This window comes from Hippoglossus hippoglossus, chromosome 5 (genome assembly GCF_009819705.1).
Source record: "Hippoglossus hippoglossus isolate fHipHip1 chromosome 5, fHipHip1.pri, whole genome shotgun sequence".
NCBI classification, from domain to species: Eukaryota; Metazoa; Chordata; class Actinopteri; order Pleuronectiformes; family Pleuronectidae; genus Hippoglossus; species Hippoglossus hippoglossus.
The window spans coordinates 11462656-11482305 of record NC_047155.1 but is presented as its reverse complement, the minus strand read 5'-3'; the positions used below and the strand labels follow the sequence as shown (position 1 = coordinate 11482305).

General features: G+C 41.1%; 2 protein-coding genes across 3 annotated transcripts; one reads left to right on the top strand and one right to left on the bottom strand.

Moving 5' to 3' along the window:
- Nucleotides 1-839: 839 nt before the first annotated feature.
- On the bottom strand, nt 840-8778 carry prxl2b (peroxiredoxin like 2B). Its single transcript, XM_034585268.1, has 7 exons — nt 8622-8778; nt 6557-6761; nt 5883-5934; nt 5454-5517; nt 5273-5348; nt 3290-3408; nt 840-1189 (listed from the first exon to the last, which is right to left on the bottom strand). The coding sequence occupies exons 1-7, from the start codon at nt 8682-8684 to the stop codon at nt 1163-1165; spliced, it is 606 nt and encodes a 201-aa protein (XP_034441159.1). The 5' UTR covers nt 8685-8778; the 3' UTR covers nt 840-1162.
- A 2538-nt stretch (nt 8779-11316) lies between these two features.
- On the top strand, nt 11317-19540 carry slc45a1 (solute carrier family 45 member 1). 2 transcript variants are annotated; one of them, XM_034585264.1, is made up of 10 exons: nt 11317-11471; nt 12069-12515; nt 12624-12716; nt 13312-13536; nt 13753-14645; nt 14742-14895; nt 15020-15196; nt 15360-15565; nt 17336-17561; nt 18786-19540. In XM_034585264.1, exons 2-10 carry the CDS (start codon nt 12095-12097, stop codon nt 18812-18814), a joined length of 2424 nt encoding a protein of 807 aa, XP_034441155.1. In that variant the 5' UTR covers nt 11317-11471; nt 12069-12094; the 3' UTR covers nt 18815-19540. The 2 variants fall into 2 exon arrangements, with proteins under 2 accessions (XP_034441155.1, XP_034441154.1); XM_034585263.1 differs by having other exon boundaries at nt 17336-19540.
- The last annotated feature ends 110 nt before the right edge of the window (nt 19541-19650 follow it).

The following is a 19650-nucleotide window of genomic DNA, read 5'->3' as shown; positions in this document are numbered from 1 at the left end:
AGGCCGATATCAGATGTATTGTTTAAAGGGGGGGAGGCTGATGATGATTTAGCTTCCCACAGGCCTGTGAGACCTTTGAATTCAGACTCTAAGGCCCTTGCTCTGGGCCCTTAGCAATTTATGTTGAACTCCTGAAGCTGGACTGAACAGAGATCAGCTAATCTGTGTGTTTACTGTTTGTGCTGCAAGACTTTAAAGTATACAGACCCCTTTGCCAGCACCCAGACCCACAACTAGTATGCAACCTTACTACAAGAAATATATTGTCTTGCACAGTAAGTAAGGATGGACAGACTACCAACAGACTACAAACGTCCAACCATAGGTCGATGGCACATGGTTATTTTTGATATAATACCTATGGGAATATGTGACATACAGGACTTCATGGCAATGAGGGGTCTGACCACAGTTAGGAAACCATACAATGTGCTATTGTATAACTAATTTGTTATGGGAGAGCATGGATTACATTATGTCTCAAGATAATAAGGTGCTGTACTGTAGAGGAATGCGCAACTTCTATTTTATAATATTATTTGTTTGTGATGAGTGGCATGGCCATATAGTATATGGTCTGCTGGCCTGTTTTGTTTGTATGTGAGAAAGTTTAATAAAGATATAACGACAAAAAATGCTCACAACTGTCAAAATGAAGGTGAAAGGTGGTTAGATTCTGTTGTGTGAAAAGAAAAAAAACATTATTTTTAATCTTAACAAAATACTTAAAAGTAAGTAAAATATGCTTATGTTTGCATACTTGTATGTATAGCATAGTCCTGGTTTGTCAGGTTACGATCATGCAATTGTTTCTTGAAAAAACGACTGAAGACGTATTTAATTTAAAGTTTAATTACAGTTTGATACATAAATAATAATTTCATTTTGTAAAGTGAGTGTAGTAAATGTTAATAAAATAACCACACTAATCTGTCTGTAAGTGTAAAGTAAGTTAAGGTCAAAATTACACAAAACATATATTACAAAAAAGAGCTTTCACTGTGGACATCATTATAAATAAAAAAATTACACACATTTAAAGAAATTAGACACATTTAAAAATGTTGCCAATTGTTTTATATTCACTTTAACAAATCAATGACATTCCACTTCCCAAATCTCCATCTGAGTTGTGTTGATCAGGTACCATGAGGCGCCGTCATCATCGTGAACAAACATCATCATTACACTGCAAGAGAAAGTACAGAGGTTAAATACGCATATAATGAGCTTGAACAATGTTATTTACACAGAGTCTGATGCAAAAGAGCCATTTGTTATTCAAACTTCAGGTGTAAGTCCCATTACTGGCAGTCAAGTTAATCTGCTCCCACAAATCTAGTTTGATGCCAGCGTCTTAATTACAGATTACGATGTGGAAAACTTTGGGTGAGGTCCACTCTTCAGATTTACAAATGGCTTCTATTGATACCAGGCTGAACCACAAATATTCCCAACTGCTACTGAGTTCACGATAAAGATGTTATGATGCATCTGCTGTGGGTTGATAAGGGTCTTGATCAATATTGAGTAAATAACTGAAACTCTCTGAAACTCCCGCTATCGTGCAATGCGGTCTTTTACCAGATTGCTAATACCGGCCAAAAAAGACACAGATCTGTACAATGTGGGACATTTGAGTTCAGTTTCTGCCAAAATTACATCTCAGACTGTTGATACTAGGTGTCAATGTTTTAATGTTTACTAACACATGTCCTAGACGCTTTTAGCACCTCTAAAAATAAGGCTAGCCATGTACAGGGGAATGTCCCTGACCTTATCGTGCCTTATGTTTTTTTATTATTAATAAAACTAGTATCATGGATGCATGTTTTTCAGATCTCATGCCTGTTGTTTTAAATGCCACACTATGTATACTGCTAGATTATTATTCCCTTCACATGAATCTCTCTCACTATAGAACAGTTTGCTGAAGCCCATCAAAGAAATAGCAGATGAAATTATTGCCTTTTTCCATTCATCAGCTATCCTGGACTCAGTAGCTTCCATCAGATGTGACCATCCCAAACTTCGGTTTCATTAATAGTTATGAAAATCAATCTCAGGCGGGCCTTTTGGAAAGCTGAGTGCAGATAGAGGAGAGATCCACTCTCATTCAATTTGAAATAATTAAAACACTTTCTGGATCATTTTCAATCAGCAGCCAAGTAATCAGTAATCCACAAATTGACAATTCTGTCTATGAATTCTGTCCATGAGTCTCTTAACGTTGTTGAAACACACACACACACACACACACACACACACACACACACACACACACACACACACACACACACACACACACACACACACACACACACACACACACACACACACACAAGGTTGATTCTGTTCCTGGGCTGTGGAGATGACATCTGTTGGTCTTCAGACAGGTCATGGGAAACACGACAGTATATATCTCGCAGTAGCTCGGACATGGTGGGTGTTGTGGGAGGCGACTAACAGAGCCAGGGGGAAGGGGCGTTGACAGACCATGTGCTGCTGGATGTCATGGGCACGCCGACGGCCCCGGTCATCACAGGGAAAACGGCCCAGTTCTCTGGACTTCACACGTAATGTCAATGACCTCTGAACATACTGGTTCTTTTCACTCAATATTTACTCATCTCCCTTTGAATCAGACTGTTTTGTATGAATCTATCATTATAGTAAGAAAAGCTCCATTTGAATAACTGCCTCTTGTGTGCTTCTTCTAAAGGTCCTGGTTATAATGATAACAGCAATCGATGGCATGTTGAATCTATTAATTATTTCCATGGTATTCTTGAAATTTAATTTGTTGGAGTGTGGAAGGGGCTACATAATGGTCTTTGTAAGAAGAGTAAATATTTCATAAATCTTATTTCATTAATCTTATTTCATAAATCTGCGCTGGTTGTTGTATAATAACGTCTATGTTTATAAATAAAAAAATGTAAGTACAATGAGGTACAGACTGAGCTCATCCCTCGAGTTTTAGAGATGCCGGGGCCTATAACCCAGACACTAACACGGCATGAAGGTGGAGTAATACGTGTGAAATGGTCTGTGAAGAGGCTAAACTGATGCATGTGTCACTACTGACGTAAAACAGAGTCTGCTGGAAAAAACCTGACGAACAGATCGGTCCGTGTGCGTCAATGGACAAAATAGTATAATTTGGTTCTATTCTGTTTAACCCTTCACTGTACAGCTCAAAGTTCAATAATGGGCATTAAGAAAAAACATGTGAAGTTGAGGAGGGGGGACATGAGAAGTGAAACATCTTCATCGTGGGTCGTCTTACCACTGGTTGCTGTCCTGCCGTTACTTTGGCTGTGACCCCCAAGGCCTTAGAAACGTCCTCCAGAGCAACGTGGTCTCCAGGTGAATCCTGGATGAAGTGCAGCAGGACCTTCTCTCCACCTTTTCAGATTAAAATGTATTTAGAAAGTATCTCAAAACAAGCAGGTTGTCAGTTTTAACCAACCAAATAAAAGTTGATACGAATTTGAAAACTTGTAACTCAGTTTGACGCATAAAAGCAAACAGAATACACCGTGCAAATTTCAATTTGATATTTAACAAAGATTACATTTACAGCTGCCGATAAAAAAAAACTATTAAAGGAAAAATAAAGAGTTAGAGAAAGCACTGTCCTAATACAAGGTTACAAAGTGCTTCACAAAATACTTGCAACATGTCTTTTGTATGCAACGGCTGAAATACCAGCAACCTATCGAGACGTGTGGTGAAAGTCTGTCACACACAGGAGGAGAAATCATCTGCTTTACTCACAGTTATGAGGTAAATGTTAAAGGTAAATATGAACCACTTCATTGCTATGGAGGTGTTCATAAATTAAAGAGAAGTCTTAATGATACTTGTGTCTGGTGAGAACTCTGCAAGTACTGACTTTTACTGGAGCCAAGATTTTTACACTGAGGAGTGAGACAGGACAGGATCTACTCCCCTTCCACAGATTCCTTCCCACTGGGTCACTCTGCCACACCACAACTCAACAGTCCCAGGACACAGAGAGTTAATTCACTACTGGTGACGGCCCAGTTGAACAGGATTGCTTTTTTTTCTTGCTGTATTCAGACCATGTCTGTATATCACTACTTCACTTAAAGAGAAACTGAAAGGAGAAGTTGAAGAGCATCCGCTTAACTGCTTCAAAGCTATTTCAATGGGGTAGTATTTTTCATTACATTACATTACATTTAGCTGACGCTTTTATCCAAAGCGACTTACAATAAGTGCATTCAACCATGAGGGTACAAACCCAGAACAACAAGAATAGAGAAAGTACAATTTCTTGAAAAAAGCAAAACTACAAAGTGCTATAAGTAAGTGCCATTTTAAGTGCTACTAAATTGTTAGTTTTAAAAATGTTATTCAAGGTATAGTCGGAAGAGGTGTGTTTTTAGTTTGCGGCGGAAGATGTGTAAACTTTCTGATGTCCGGATGTCAATGGGGAGCTCATTCCACCATTTAGGAGCCAGGACAGCAAACAGTCGTGATTTTGATGAGTGTTTAGCTCGCAGTGAGGGAGCAACAAGCCGATTGGCAGATGCAGAGCGGAGTGAACGGGCTGGGGTGTAACGTTTGACCATGTCCTGGATGTAGACTGGACCCGATCCGTTCGCAGCACGGTACACAAGTACTAGTGTTTTGAAACGGATGTGGGCAGCCACCGGTAACCAGTGAAGGGAGCGGAGGAGCGGAGTCATGTGAGTGAATTTAGGTTAAAGACCAGTCGAGCTGCTGCATTCTGAATGAGCTGCAGAGGTCGGATGGCACTAGCAGGTAGACCTGCCAGGAGGGAGTTACAATAGTCTAGGCATCTTCGACCCTCTTCCTAAAATTCTTAAGTCTTTCTTTTCTATGCTATATAGTTATGTGGTGAATTCATTTGTCTATGCTTCTTCACCAGGTTAGAACATTTCCTATATGCAGATAAATTACCAGAATACTATAACCCTATCCAGTGGTATCATTTGAAAATGTTAATGGTTTAATTTATTAAAATAAACCTCATCTCTCTTGTGTACGACAAAATAAAGTATATATCAATGCATTATGAACCTCTGACAACACTACACTGATGTGATGCTGCACTGCCCTCTAGAGGAGAGACTGCAGAACTGCAATTTACATTCATTTCTTTGCCTTCGTTCAAACGACTGATCAAACTTCACGTGTTCCCTGGGTTCATCAAGTCTTCTCATTAGGATCCCGCTCCGAGACAACCCCACATTTCTGTGTATACTAATTGTGATTGTACCTTTGGCCACGATGAGCATGCCTCCGCTCTGCAGCAGGTCTCCTGAGAAGTTTCCCTGGATTCCTTCTGCACTGGCCTGAGAACAGCAGAGACAACGTGAGGTCAGAAACAGTCAGAGAGGAACTTGTATCCTCGCTCCATGTGACCACAGGTCAACTGTATGGACCATGTGGATATCTACCTTTGAAGCTGCATCTCGTACTTTCTTCCCCAAAGCAGCAGGAACCACACTTAAGCCTGTGTACCTGAGAGAGAAAAAGATGAGCAATCATCAAAACGCAGCTTATTAGTGGTCAAACTGAAAAGATGTAATTTAATTATCAATCAATCTGCCAATATTTCCTCGGTCTTTTCAATTCCCCTTCATACAAGGCAAGACCGAGAAGCATTTGAACCTAATTCTGAAAAGTTGGAGGCAGCAAATACTTATTTTTGTCTACAAAAAAACTAAGTGATTATCACAACAGTTTGATTTATTTTCTGTTGATCGACTGATCAATAAAACTGAGTTGGTGCAGCCCTGAATATTGGAATTAAGGTTAAAACTAATCATCTTTGACAAATCGAAGTAATAAACTTCACCAACACAAACAAGAAAAACTGTTCTCACCTTTTAAAGCCCAAATCCTTGTAGGTTTTCTTTTGTTCATCCACGTAAATGGCTAAAAGAGAAGACGATTAATGAATATTTATATTTAACAAGAGTGATGGACTCAGTAACAGCGTCAGATCCCGGGTGACACATCACATCTTAATAATAAACAAGTTGTATCAGTTACATTTTATTTTTATTTTGGTGTATCTGAAAAGAAAATATAATATTGGGCCTTTATTGGAACAAGGCTCCCCATGTAGACGTGCGTAAAAATGTGTTTGTCTGAATTTAAAAAGTTCTACCCATTTCTTATTTATTAAAACTGGACCAGAATATTTATCACCTCCACCAAGAAGGTTATGTTTTCACCACAATCTTTTTGTTTGCTTGTTTTGGTTTTATTTTTAACTGGATTAAGAAAAACCTAAACAGATTTCCAGATTTTGGATGGATCAATAAATAACCCCTTGCATGTTGGCGTGGATCCAGACAAATAAATCTTGATGAAAACATTGAGACATGTTTAAGGAACTCATATCTATGAGTGTGTAAAATTTGTTGCAGATCTAAATAAAAAATCTGAATCCAGTGAAATTAAAGGTGGTTTCATACAGGGACTGTTGGGCCTCGTCGGAGGTTTGCACAATCTACTGAGTGTTGTTAGAAGAAGTGTAAGTATGGCTGCTTACATCCTTTAAAAAATCCTTTTTCCTTGAACTCCTTCAGCCCAAACACTTCAGGTCCGACTCCGACCAGTGCAACGCCGCTGGCTCTCAGGTCCGGCTCCAGTTTGCTGATCTCTGAGGCCATCCAGCGACACACCTGACAACCAAACCTGCGCAGGAAAAACAAGACCACGGGCTGGTCCTGCCACAGAGACTGGAGCTCCACACTCTGAAACACAAAGAGGAAGCAAATAATTAAATCATCGCTTTTTTTTTTTACTATCGATGTATAATAATCTGTAATTATTCTCTAATTCAATCTCTTTGTTGTTTGTAGAGCTCGGTGATGTGGCTTAAAAATTATAGATAAAACATTTCATGTCAGGCAATATCAAGAGTTATCACAATGAATGTTACATTATTATTTCTTGAAGACTGATTTTTGCTCCTGAGTGAAGGTGGTGGTTTTAAACTCTTCTTTATGAATATGTAATAATAAACTTTATTTATGAAGCACTTTTCAAATTACAAAGTGCTCCACAGACATTAAAACTGATAATAGATGCAGTGCAATTAGAAATTTTAACAAATTAATGCAACAGTTTAACTAAAGGATGAATGCAATTTTTAAAATCAATTCCAAAAACCACAGGCAGCCAGTGCAATGAGGTGAGAATGGGTCTGAAGGGATCATATTTCCCCTGCTTTTAGACAATGTATGTGCAACATCTACAATAGTCTATATCCTCCTCACTGTGATTGCCCAATGCATAAGTATTATATTGATACTGTACTTTTCTTACATTGCTATTGATGAAAATAATATTGTGATAATTATTATAGTTTTATTACCCAGCCCTGGTCATTTGGTAAATAAAATGTTAGAAAATTGTAAAAAAGCACATTCCTATTTCACAGAGCCCATGATATTGTCTTTAATGTCTTGTTTTACAAATATATTGTGTTTACTATCATGAGACACCAGGAAATATCCAGATCCAAGAAACTTGAACCAGAGGATTTCAAACTTTCTACTTTTTCCACAACAGGTGACACAAAGGCTGCATGAGGGAAATGTGGGTCGGTAGCTTTTATTAACTTTATCTACTACTGCAATGGAACTTTTAACAGGATGTCCTCATAAGACAATCAGGCAACTGATCCAAAATTCAGCCGCAAGAGTTTCGAACCAGATCTAAAAACAACAGGCCACGTATCCCCTGTTGTTAAACCTCTGGCTGCCAGTGAGCCACAGGATCAATATTGAAGTTTTACAGCTTATTTTTAAATCCCTTTATGGAGCTGCGCCCATATACCCAACAGACATTATGGAACGATATGACCCTGTGAGATCACTGAGATCACTGGGGAGTGGTCTGCTAGTGGTGCCGGGGGCAAAGTCCAAACATGTGAAGCAGCCTTTAGTCACTATGCAGCACAGCGCTGGAACCGACTGCCTTATGGTCTCAGAAAGGAATTCCCATGAATCCAAGGCCGCTTTTAAATCCACACTGAAAACTTTTATTCATACATGTCACACATACATTTTTTTAAATCTTAAACAGATTGTATCCTTATTATTTGTGTAACCTTTTTCAATCTCTTTAACCTCATTTATTCTGCTCCTTTTTAATCTATTTTAATTCCTTTTTTTAAATCTATTTTCATATCATTTATTTATTTTATCTATTCTTTATTTATCTTTTATTGAAAACTATCTGCTGTGCTTTTTGATTCATCTCAGTTGGTTTAATGTCTCTGTGTATGAAACATGTTTTATAAATGACACTGCATCACACATCATACATTCAAACACTGAATATTCAGTGACTGTGAGTCATGTTGTGTTGATCACATGTTTTCCCATCACATCATCATTATGTCACAGAGTTACAGCAGCACTGGGAGGTTAATGGCAGGTTTATCACAGCAGGAAACTGCCCTCAGAGGGAACCACAGTTCACAGCTTCCCCATGAGACGGAACATTTCACACATGTACACACTGATCATCGCCATCATCGCAACAATTACCCCCCTTAAGAAATTTGGCAGGAGCCGCCACTGACACTGAACGTGTTAAAACCTCACCTCCTCTGTGTCGCAGCTCTTCAGCAGGTTCTTTCCGACCCGAGCCAGATCCACCTTCGCCATGTTCTATGAAGAGGAGCGTGTAGGAGGATGAAGGTTCAGTGTTATGATCTTACATGTGTTTGTGAAACGCCCATAGCGAAACTGTTGCAAAACTACGTCCGTACACGCCCACTTAACTCCGCCTTCCAATCAGATTCCCTTAGTGCTAGACAATCAGCCAATCACAGCACACAATGTACAACGCGGAAGCGGGGCATTTTTAAACACGTGGATTTTAGCACTACTATAGAACCCTTTTTATTTTTAACTGTAATACATTTTTTGAATGCACTGTTTTCCTACCACATGTGAAACATCGGTTCTCCAGGTTAGATTTAATTCATTTAAAATGTTTTAAATGATAACATTTTCAGAATGCAGGTTGCATAAGGTTTCACACAGGTTAATGGATTTATGACATGTGATCCCTTCTTCCTGTGTGATATGTGTCACCTGTCACCAGTTTGCTTTAAATTCACCAACCTGCACGAGAATAAACATTGACTCAACCACTGTATTTAAATACAAATGTGTGGTTCTTTTATTTCACTTGAATAGTGTCATTACGGAGCTGGGTAACAAGGCCAAACAGGTTATCAAGATAACTAATAGCCCTAACCCTAACCCGATCAATGATAAAAATAGTGTCACAATATTATTTCCTTCAAGTTTACAGGCTGATGTTGATGATGATTTACTATTCAGATTCAGGGTCCAGATCAAATATAACACAATATAGAATAAAATAAATACAAAAGCACAAAAAAATCATATGAATATGTATATATATAAATGTCTAACATCTGACAACTATATCAATCCACAGCTGGGATTGGTAGCATGTAGTGCTAAACATAGTATTTGATAAAACCAAGATGAATTAATTGTCATAGTCTTTGAGATGCAAATAAATTATTTTATTATTATTATATTATTTATTTTTAGGTGTTTAAGTGTTGACTCCTGTAGTCACTTGGATGAAAAGAGAATGAAAAAACTCTATAGCAGCAAAACATTTTACAAGTCTGAGGTCGAACATTAAAACATAGTATGTTGTAGCTACCTCCTCACTGTGCTCGCAAAATTCATAATCGATATAACGATATATTTTGAACTTTTGATAAAAAGCATAATGCAATAATTATTGTTATGTTTTATCACCCAGCCCTATAGTTTTGTTTTGTGCCACTTTATCCTTCACTTCATTTCAGATGGAACTATTGCACTAAATACACATTTTATCTGAGACCCATAGACAGTTTCTCTGAAGATCCAGATTTGAACTTACAAAAAACATGTTTCCATTTACCAAAAGAACAAAAACAGAGAAAATGCATCATTCTCTTGGTTCGGTAACTTAATGAATTCATTAGATCGTACCGCAGAGACCTCTCTTGTAACCAGCTGGACAACCTGCAGGCCAGATTATCTCACTACAAGTCAATTAGACAGGATGAGCCTGCTATCAGAGGAGGCCCCAATATCACTTCAGCACGTCTACAGGGACCAAGCCCAGACGAATATAGTTAATGAAGTATGAATAATTATCCAGGAAGTTTCATGTAATTAGGCTATTGGAAAAACACTGTCAACTTATTTATATAATAGATATTTATATTAATTTGGTCAGATCTTTATTATGACATACTTTATTATAAAATACCTCAGACTAAAGAGATACATTCAGTGTATTGTTTGATATATTTGAATGAAACTCAATGCAGTACATGGTTGTACTGGAAAAAATTACCATCCATCCGTCATTAACTTTGCATGTGCTATTATCTTTAGGCTGAATTAAAAATTTATTGTTATTATCTCAGCAGGGTTTGTATCTTCTTGTTTAATCTTACTCTTCTGTTCACATTGTCTTTTCTAGATTTTACTTGCATGGGTCACACATCTTGTGATCTTATGAGTTTTATTTAATTACTTAAAATGTATAACATTTACATATTTTATTTGCAAAATGTTGACTCATTTTTGTTTTTGAAATTGATTAATTAATTGAATAAACACAGTATAATGAATGATGTAGGACAGGAGTTAGTGGCCAGTTACATGGATAATATGTGAAAAATAGGTTGTAAGGTCCAGTGGCTTTATTCAGTGGGGCACCTCATACATTTAAGGGACATTAATTGAATCTGGTAGGTTGAGAGAGGAAATTTCTTTAAATCAATAACATCTGAGATGTGGCAAGGAGTGTGTTTTCTTGAAATGTTGAAAACCACTGGTTATATCTTATTTTGTATTTTACATGTGTTTTATGTAAAATCTTGGTGTGAAAAAACTAAATCATAAAAATGGAGGTTAATTGAGTAAAAACATTCACTCTCAAATGTAGCAGAGAGAGAGAGTAGAATTATAGAGTTTAATAAAATTGATCAACTTAAGTAGTAGCACAAAAGTACGTTACAGTAAATATATTCGTTAAATTCAAGTATTGTCTTAGTCTGACCTTACGCTCACTGTACAGCCTACATACTGTACCAGAGCAGAGGGCGGATGTGCAGATGGACAGATGTGTTGATAGTCACATGTGTGTTTTCGCACCGTCCGCGCGGTGCTGATGTTGCAGGGAGGGGCGTGACGTCACGGGACAGGACGGGCGGAAGAGGCGAAGGGGGGGAGAGAAGAGGGGGAAGGAGAAGGGACGGAGGAGGAATCGGGGGGATGACTGCATCAAAGGCAAAAAAACAAACAAACAAAAAACAAAGAAAGACCCCAACCATGAGTCGTGTAAATCACAGTGGTCATCGCTCTGTTCACAGTTTAACGCAATAAATGACGAGCCGCCCCGGTAAGGTAATTATCATCTTTCATTTTTGCACGCCTTCTTCTCCTTCCTCCTCCAGCACAGCTGAGTGGATCGTGGGCTCGTCACCTTCACAGACTCCATGGGAAGTCGAGGGAAATGTCGATCATCGTTTGATAAATTCACTCTGAAGAGAAGCGACAGATCCGTTACGCGTCTACAAAAAGGATTTATAATGGTCAGATTTTTCATTTGCGTACGAGCGCCTGTGTCACGTTGTCCTTGTAAATGTCTCGTGAGCCTTCATCGCCACCTCCAGCGGCTCCATTGTGTCCGACCCGAGCTCCCTCCATGAAAAATTAAAATGGAAACAGGCTCCATGAGCTCGGTGCCGCATACTACACTGCTGTGGTCCGCCACGGTGAGCACATGGGCTCTGCGCACAACACTAACATGCGCATTGGTTGCAGTGCGTCGTGCCCATCGTCGCTGTTTGCTGATGACTGCAGTGTGGCGTTGTTGGAGCTACACTACCATCAGTGGTGCTAAGTTACACACGTGCTCCCGTGCTGCTCCTGTGTGACCTCTAATATGAACAATACAAGTGTTCCACCAGCTTGACACCACGCTTTCTTCTCTTTCTGCAGTGAAAGCCGGTTTGAGAGAGAGAGAGATGTCATCTCCGGGCATGGGCACCCCCAGCGACCCCCTCCTGCCCAGTCCAGGGGGGAGGTCATCCACAGCTCAGGAAGGTACCTGGAGGAGCACGCTCCCCAAAACTGCCAGCTTCCCAACGTCCACCACCCGGCTCCTCAGTCACCGCGCCAACAACTTCCAGAGACAGCCGAAGCGTCGGAAGTTGATAAGACCCTCTCCGCCTCCACCGCCCAACACGCCCTGTCCTCTGGACCAGCTGGACCTCAGTGAACTTCCTCCGAGACGTACCTTCCATGAGCTGCTCTTCAATGGCTGCGTCCTGTTTGGGATTGAGTTCAGCTATGCCATGGAAACAGCTTATGTGACGCCTGTGCTTCTACAGATGGGCCTCCCCGATCAGTTCTACAGCTTGGTTTGGTTTATTAGCCCAATACTCGGTGAGCGAACAACTGATAGAAATTGACATGTGACACATATGAAAAGCAATAATCCCGTAGCTCTAACTCAGTGACATCTAACTCTGTCCTCTGTCTTTTGGGTGAAAGGATTCCTCGTTCAGCCTCTCCTTGGAGCATGGAGTGATCGATGTACATCCCGGTTTGGGCGAAGGAGACCATTCATATTTGCCTTGGCTATAGGTAAGAAATGTTAAAAGAGGACTCAATACATAAATATAAGAGACAAATTTAAAAAAGAAAATTAAAATCAGAGGCCAAATATAGTGACTTTTAGTCCATATAATGAAGAAACTAGGATGACACTCAATAGAGCCCAAAACATTCTCAAGGCCCAGCAGTCAATATTCAATTTTACACACTCATAAATATCAAATCCCTAAATATGCCTGATTTTCCTATCAAGATCCGTGAACTATTCCCTGGGAAAACAGAAAGAAAATGCTTAAAAATGTCCAGTCTCACAATTTTAAAGAAAGTGAAACAAGTAATTCCTGGTTCTGCCCTCGGATCCAGATCCGCACCAAAGTTTTATTGGTTCTTGATCCAGATCCATTTACTAACAAACATACATACAAATCAACCAACACATGAAAAGACCAGGGTGAAAACTTGGCATCTTTGGTAAAAACACAAAACACTTTTATCTTTGCCTCCCATAGTGCTACTTGACAGCATCTTTCATTAGACCTTTTCTGCCTAGTAAATATATTTACCCCCCCCCCCCCCTAAGCGAGATGTCTATATGAATCTGACGTTGACTTTTTCTACTTCATAGGGGCTTTGCTCGGTCTAACCCTGGTGCTGAATGGGCGTGACATTGGAGGAGCTCTGGATGACACAGCTTTAAATCACAAGTGGGGGATTGTCCTGACAATATGTGGTGTGGTCCTGATGGACTTTAGTGCTGATTCAGCCGACAACCCAAGCCATGCCTACATGATGGATGTATGCAGCCCAGAAGACCAGGATCGGGGGCTGAACATCCATGCACTGCTGGCAGGTAAGAAAACACTTTACGAGGTTAAAAATACATGTTGACTTTATTATTACACTGTATAATTTATATCATAGAAGATAGAAACAATAGATATTAGTCTTTTATGACAATCAGGGGAAAGACTAGCAGAAATAGAGCTTTAAGAAATTATCATATTTTGGAAAAGGTTCTATAAAAGTTTGACTTTTTATCACGCCGTTATTTTTCTTTTCTTTAAAGGACTAGGAGGTGGGTTCGGCTACATCGTGGGTGGCATCAACTGGGACCAGACACAGTTTGGAAGGTCGATGGGAGGTCAACTGCGGGTTATATACGTGTTTACGAGCATCACTTTGGTGATCGCCACAGCCATGACTCTGATGAGTATCCCTGAGCGGCCGCTACCAAAGAGCCAGCCAAACAAAAACTCCGGCCACAACCAACTGAAGAGCCCTAGTCTTCCTCTCCCTTTCTCTCCTCCGGTCCGCCAGGGATCCAATTTGGGACTGGACGAGGAAGATGAGGATGGTCTTTACAGCTACAATTTCACAAAATCTCACCCTCCTGACCCTCTAGCCCATTCTTGCAGTGCCAATGCATGCCTCTGTGCCGGCCTCAGTAGCCCCATATCGCCACTGAGCCCCCTCACTCCCAAATATGGCAGCTTCATCAGTAGGGACAGCTCGCTCACTGGCATTAACGAGTTTGCCTCCTCATTAGGAACCTCCTACATAGACAGTGTGCTCATAGACTGCTACACGGGTCAGCAGACACCACAAGCCCTCGCCCCAAACTCCACCACTGCACCCTTGCCTCCAGGGGACTCCCCTCTTCCAGAGGGGTCCACACAGGGGACAGGGAGTAATCCTGTAGGACAGACCCAGGCTGAGGTGGTGTCTCATCCAGCCACAGAAGCGCAGGATGCAGAAGCGCCCCAGCCCGAGGGAGATGCACAATCTCATGGAGCCTCTCAGGACACAGCTGGAGATCAGCCAGGTTTGGGGTCACACCGGGGCTCCAACGCTGGTATCCTGAAGAGACCCCAGAGTCTCGCACTGATAGAGGAGCCCATGGCAGTGCAGGTTGTCGAGCTAGAGAACGGACGCAGAAGAACAGTGACCTTCAGCCAGCAGGTCAGACACATATTTTGAAAAGGACAAAAGCTGTTCACTCAGTAGCCACCACTGCATTTTCTGAACACAATGCCGGTCTCTTTTTCTCCGACTTAGGTTGCAAACATTTTGCTGAATGGGGTGCGGTATGAGAGTGATCTGAGTGAGAATGTGGAGACAGGAGAATCCCAAATGTCAATGAAGCTGCTGTGTATAGCCATCTACAGGATGCCTCCCTCCCTGCGGAGTTTATGCACTAATCATTTTTTGGGTGAGAGAAATCCTTTCCATTTAAAATTCAGTTTCGTTCAAGAACCCTGCAACATCTTAGAAGCGGCCTGTTTTGTATTTCAAATGAACTGAGTTAATAGGCTTTGCGTCTCTCTGCGCTGCAGGCTGGCTGTCCTTTGAAGGCATGCTGCTCTTCTACACCGACTTCATGGGGGAGGTTGTGTTCAAAGGAGACCCCAAAGCACCCCACGACTCGGAGGCTTACCAACGCTACAATGCTGGCGTTAGCATGGGCTGCTGGGGCATGTGCATCTATGCATTCAGTGCTGCTTTCTACTCAGGTAAACTACACTTGCAATCACATCATGACTTGGGTGTTAGCAAAGCTCAGCCCTGGGAAGATTAATTACTCACCCTTATTGGATTTTCTTTGCAGTCATTTGTCATCCTAACACCTCAACATTTCCCCTCTGTGTGTCTCTCTGTTTCCTCTTCGACATTCAGCCATATTGGAGAAACTAGAGGAGCGTTTCTCTCTTCGCACTCTGTATTTTTTTGCCTACTTGGCGTTTGGTTTGGGCACAGGTCTTGCCACACTGTCCACCAACCTCTACGTGGTACTGTCTCTCTGTGTCACCTACGGGGTGCTCTTCTCCTCTCTATGCACGCTGCCTTACTCTCTGCTGTGTGAATACTACCAGAGCCCTCAGGTTAGTCATGTGTACACAGCATGTGTAGGACTAACATTCACTCATTTGTAGTTAAATGATATTTTTACAACTTAAAAAGAATACTTAAATGCTTATTCTCTATCTCGCCAAGAGATAAATAAGAAGATTGATACCACTCTTTTACCAGTTAAATATGAAATATGATAAATCTACAGCCAGCAAATTCAAATTCACATTTTATTTGTCACCACACACACCAACCATACAGCTGCCTAGCTGAGTTTTGCATAAAGACTGGTGACAGTTAGTTGGTAATGTCATCCACCTACCACCTCTGACACTCAATAATTACCTTAATAAACAATAAATACACAAAAGCCGTTTTCAGACATGACCTGTGGGTAAAAACGCTGGAGAATTGGCTACAGATTTTACCCGCAGTTTGCCTTTCACTCATGCACAACACAGCGGGAGGTTCTCTGCACACACATCAGCAACAAATCCTCTGCATTATTCAGGCTCTGGTGCAGCCGGGTGCAGCAGGCAGAGGGAGGAAGCGACGTATTAACTCCACTGCGGAGATCACATGATTTTCTCTACATCTCACAGACACTGGTGTCAGTTCTTATCACCATGAACCCTCTTTAAATATTATTCTATGTGTATGGCTCCGCAGTTTCACCGGAAGATTTTTCTTTTCTTTTTGTTTTTTTTTCATTTTTGCGCCTGTCGCGTGTTAGCCCACCCCCCGCTTACTTGTTGTGGAACAAGGAGGGAATCCCCTGCTGTGTTATCACATCAATTTCTCCTGAATTTCTACAGACTTTACACTTAGAGGCCAGGCGCAGAACATTCACAGAAACTGTGGATCCTCTCACTCGAACATGCACGTCTTCCGAAAAGAGAATATGGAGTATCTGCTGAGTTCAGTGTCTGAAAGCAGGTTAAGTTAGATATAGGTTACACTAGAAGGTAAACCTCCACCAAGGCTACTGCCCCATCTCACCATGAAACTGAGTTTTCACTTTAAATTGAATGGATTGGTACTTGGGTTATGACCCACCTCTCCACCCATTTCATGGAAATCAGTTCAGCAGGTTTTGTGTAATCCTGCTAACTAACAAACACACACCAATGAAACTATAATGTCGATAGTTGAGGTAACTAAACAAAGGTGGGGCAGGTGATCACAAAGAGCGGGAAAGCAGACAAAGACAGGAAGTTAAGTGCTCAGAAACGAGATCCAATGGTGAGTACAAAATAAAGCAGGAAGTAATAAGCTAAAATTGCACAGACACAAATCCAAAACCAAATAGAAGGAAGACAAAGGGCGAAATTCCTTAAACACGACAATAAATCCAACAAAAGACCCACAAAGAAATCAAACTGTTCACAAAAACTTCCAAACACATCACAGTAGGATTGTTTGGCCTTAGCAGAGGAATGTGCTCTACTTAGTGACATTGTTGTTTACATTCTAAATCTAATTCGTTCAATCCTTACAAAACCAAAGTGTAAAAAACATCACATTAAGGTTTTATGTTTCTTTAGTTGTAGCATTTCTGCTAAGCAGATTTTGTTCCCTTAAGCTCTCAGAGCCATGTGAACTGTTTCCCTGTTCCCAGTGTGAGCTAATCGACTGCTGATGGCTGCTTCATATTTAACTGATATAAAAGTGGTATCAATCCTCCTATGTAACTCTCATAACAGACAATTAGGCATCATTCCCAAAAATAATAAAATAATATTGCTTTAACCGTGTGGTTAGATTCAGCACCGTAACTCAACTTTCTCATGTGTGTCCCACAGTTTTGTGGCTCATCAGAGGAAGGGACCAGACGAGGGATGGGGGTGGACATCTCTCTGCTCAGCTGCCAGTATTTCCTGGCTCAGATCCTGGTCTCTGTGGCGATGGGACCTCTGACCTCACTGGTGGGTGGGGCCCAGGGAGTGATGTACTTTTCAAGCCTGATGTCATTCGTGGGCTGCCTGTACTCCTCCCTCTGCGTGGTGTACCACCTGCCCCCCCATGAGGGTGAGCCCACCGATAGCGAGACCCAGCCACTATTGGTGCACATTTAGAGAAGCCTCTTAATTTACTTTACCTCACAGTCACGCACGCACACACATACGCAGACACTCAATGGCACACGCTGTCGCTCAGTGTCTGAGTGTTGACCTTCCCAGCACCAATAGGACAGACGCACTGTACATCCTGCCGCACACTGTACAGCACAACTCCATATAATGTTTCACGCTAATCCGCACTGCTCTTCTCAGAGCTAGACAGACAGACAGACATTGGCCACTGCTCTAATCTGTGTATACACAACCAGTGTGTTCATACAGTGTGTGTGCCCATGCACTTTTTTCCTATCTTTTCCTAAGGAGTGTGTGACCTTTTTGAGTTAAAGTGTGGCACTGGATTTATTTGTGTGTGTGGGAGAGTGTGTGAGTGGACTGTTTGAGCATAGATCCTTTGTCTGATTCTTTGCTGTAAAATCTTTCGTCCTCTTTTCTTGCTTGTTGATATTTAGTATAGAAATGTCAATCACCACACACACACACAGGCTAACCACTGCTTTCCCCTGTTTTCTTCCTTTTATCAGTTGCCTAACGTCTGCATGAGCTGCGCTGTAACCTCTCAAAGCCTTGTGTTAATGTTTTGTTTCGGTCACACGGCCAAGGGAATGTCTACCTGCCTGTTTCTCTGAGTTAGCAATATTAGCATCACACCCAAAGCAGGATTTTCTGACTCAATGAATGTGCTGCCAGTGACCGCCCACCGTTAACAGTTCGTTTGAGAGATCTTTAGCATTAATTTAGCATTCACACCATACACATACACAATATTTATGTAACGCTGTACAGTGCTTAATCGCAGTTGCAGTCTCGAAGGGCTTCCCATTGTTCATATTTTAACATGCAAAATAAACCAACGACACTTTTCCACACGATCATTCAGTGACTTAACCAGTGTGCTATCCCCAAATTTCACAGTTTAGTGCTGGGTGACGCTTAATCGAGCCCCGAGTATGAGTACAATGACAATTAATTCCTTAATCAGCACAGAGCCATGACTAATAGGATGACACACGCTAACGCGCTTGTACACACAACTTTTCAAAAAACACAGAGAAATGTGTACTGGTGGCAAATTCTGTCTGGGCCCTCACTAAGCCATGGAAAGCTCAGTGAGCCATCACCCTGCTCCTGGCCATACCTTTGTAATAATGACAGTGATTCTTGTCATTATCAGGAAGAGGAGAAGTTGAAACTGGGGTGTGAATCAGCATTCAGTCGGAAACCGAACAAAACGGAAGAACAGCAAACAGAGAAGACTCATGTGAACTATGGGTAACCCTGAAGGTGGACAACAATGAAAGAAAAGACTGGGGGAGGGGTTCATAGAGCCAGCAGCAAGTACTTAATGTCATCAATAGGACGCATGCTTTCAGGCTGTAGGCTTCTGCTCCACCACCCTCTGCCCATCAACTCAGTATAGTGATCACTTAACATTTGTTGGAAGCGTTTCAATCACAGGAAGAAAGAAAAAAAAAAAAATCACATTTCCTTTCCATCCTAAAGAAGCCATCTTCATCAGCAAAAATAGTCCATATGATTTGTTTTGTGCCATGGCAAACTGCTTCGTCTGTTGGGCCCTCAGCAGACACCAGGCCTGGATTCAGGGCTGTAACATAAACTTTCGTATGTAACATGTTTTAAGCCTTTCATTATGAGGTTGACTGGCTCTCAACATTATGGTGCCAGCCATAATTGCTGCCTCTGCAGAATGTCAATTGGCTATTACAGCCTAAAGACTGACTGGATGCAAGCCGTGCTAATGTTTCTGAGGAAACTGCAATTGTATGGATCATGCTGTTGCAGCTTGCTATAAAAGAAAAACACATTTTTTGTTTTTGTGTTCTATGGTACCACCTATTGCTCAATACTAGCAGCGTTACTGTAAAAGCTACTATTATTCAGGGTTCTGTTCAAACTAAAAGGATTTTTTTGCCATTTAAGACTCCTGTGTCAATTATTGTGTTTCTACCACTGATCATCCTTTCACCCAAACCAGTTGACTTATGTTCTGCAATCTTTGCTTACCCCACATGGGGGAG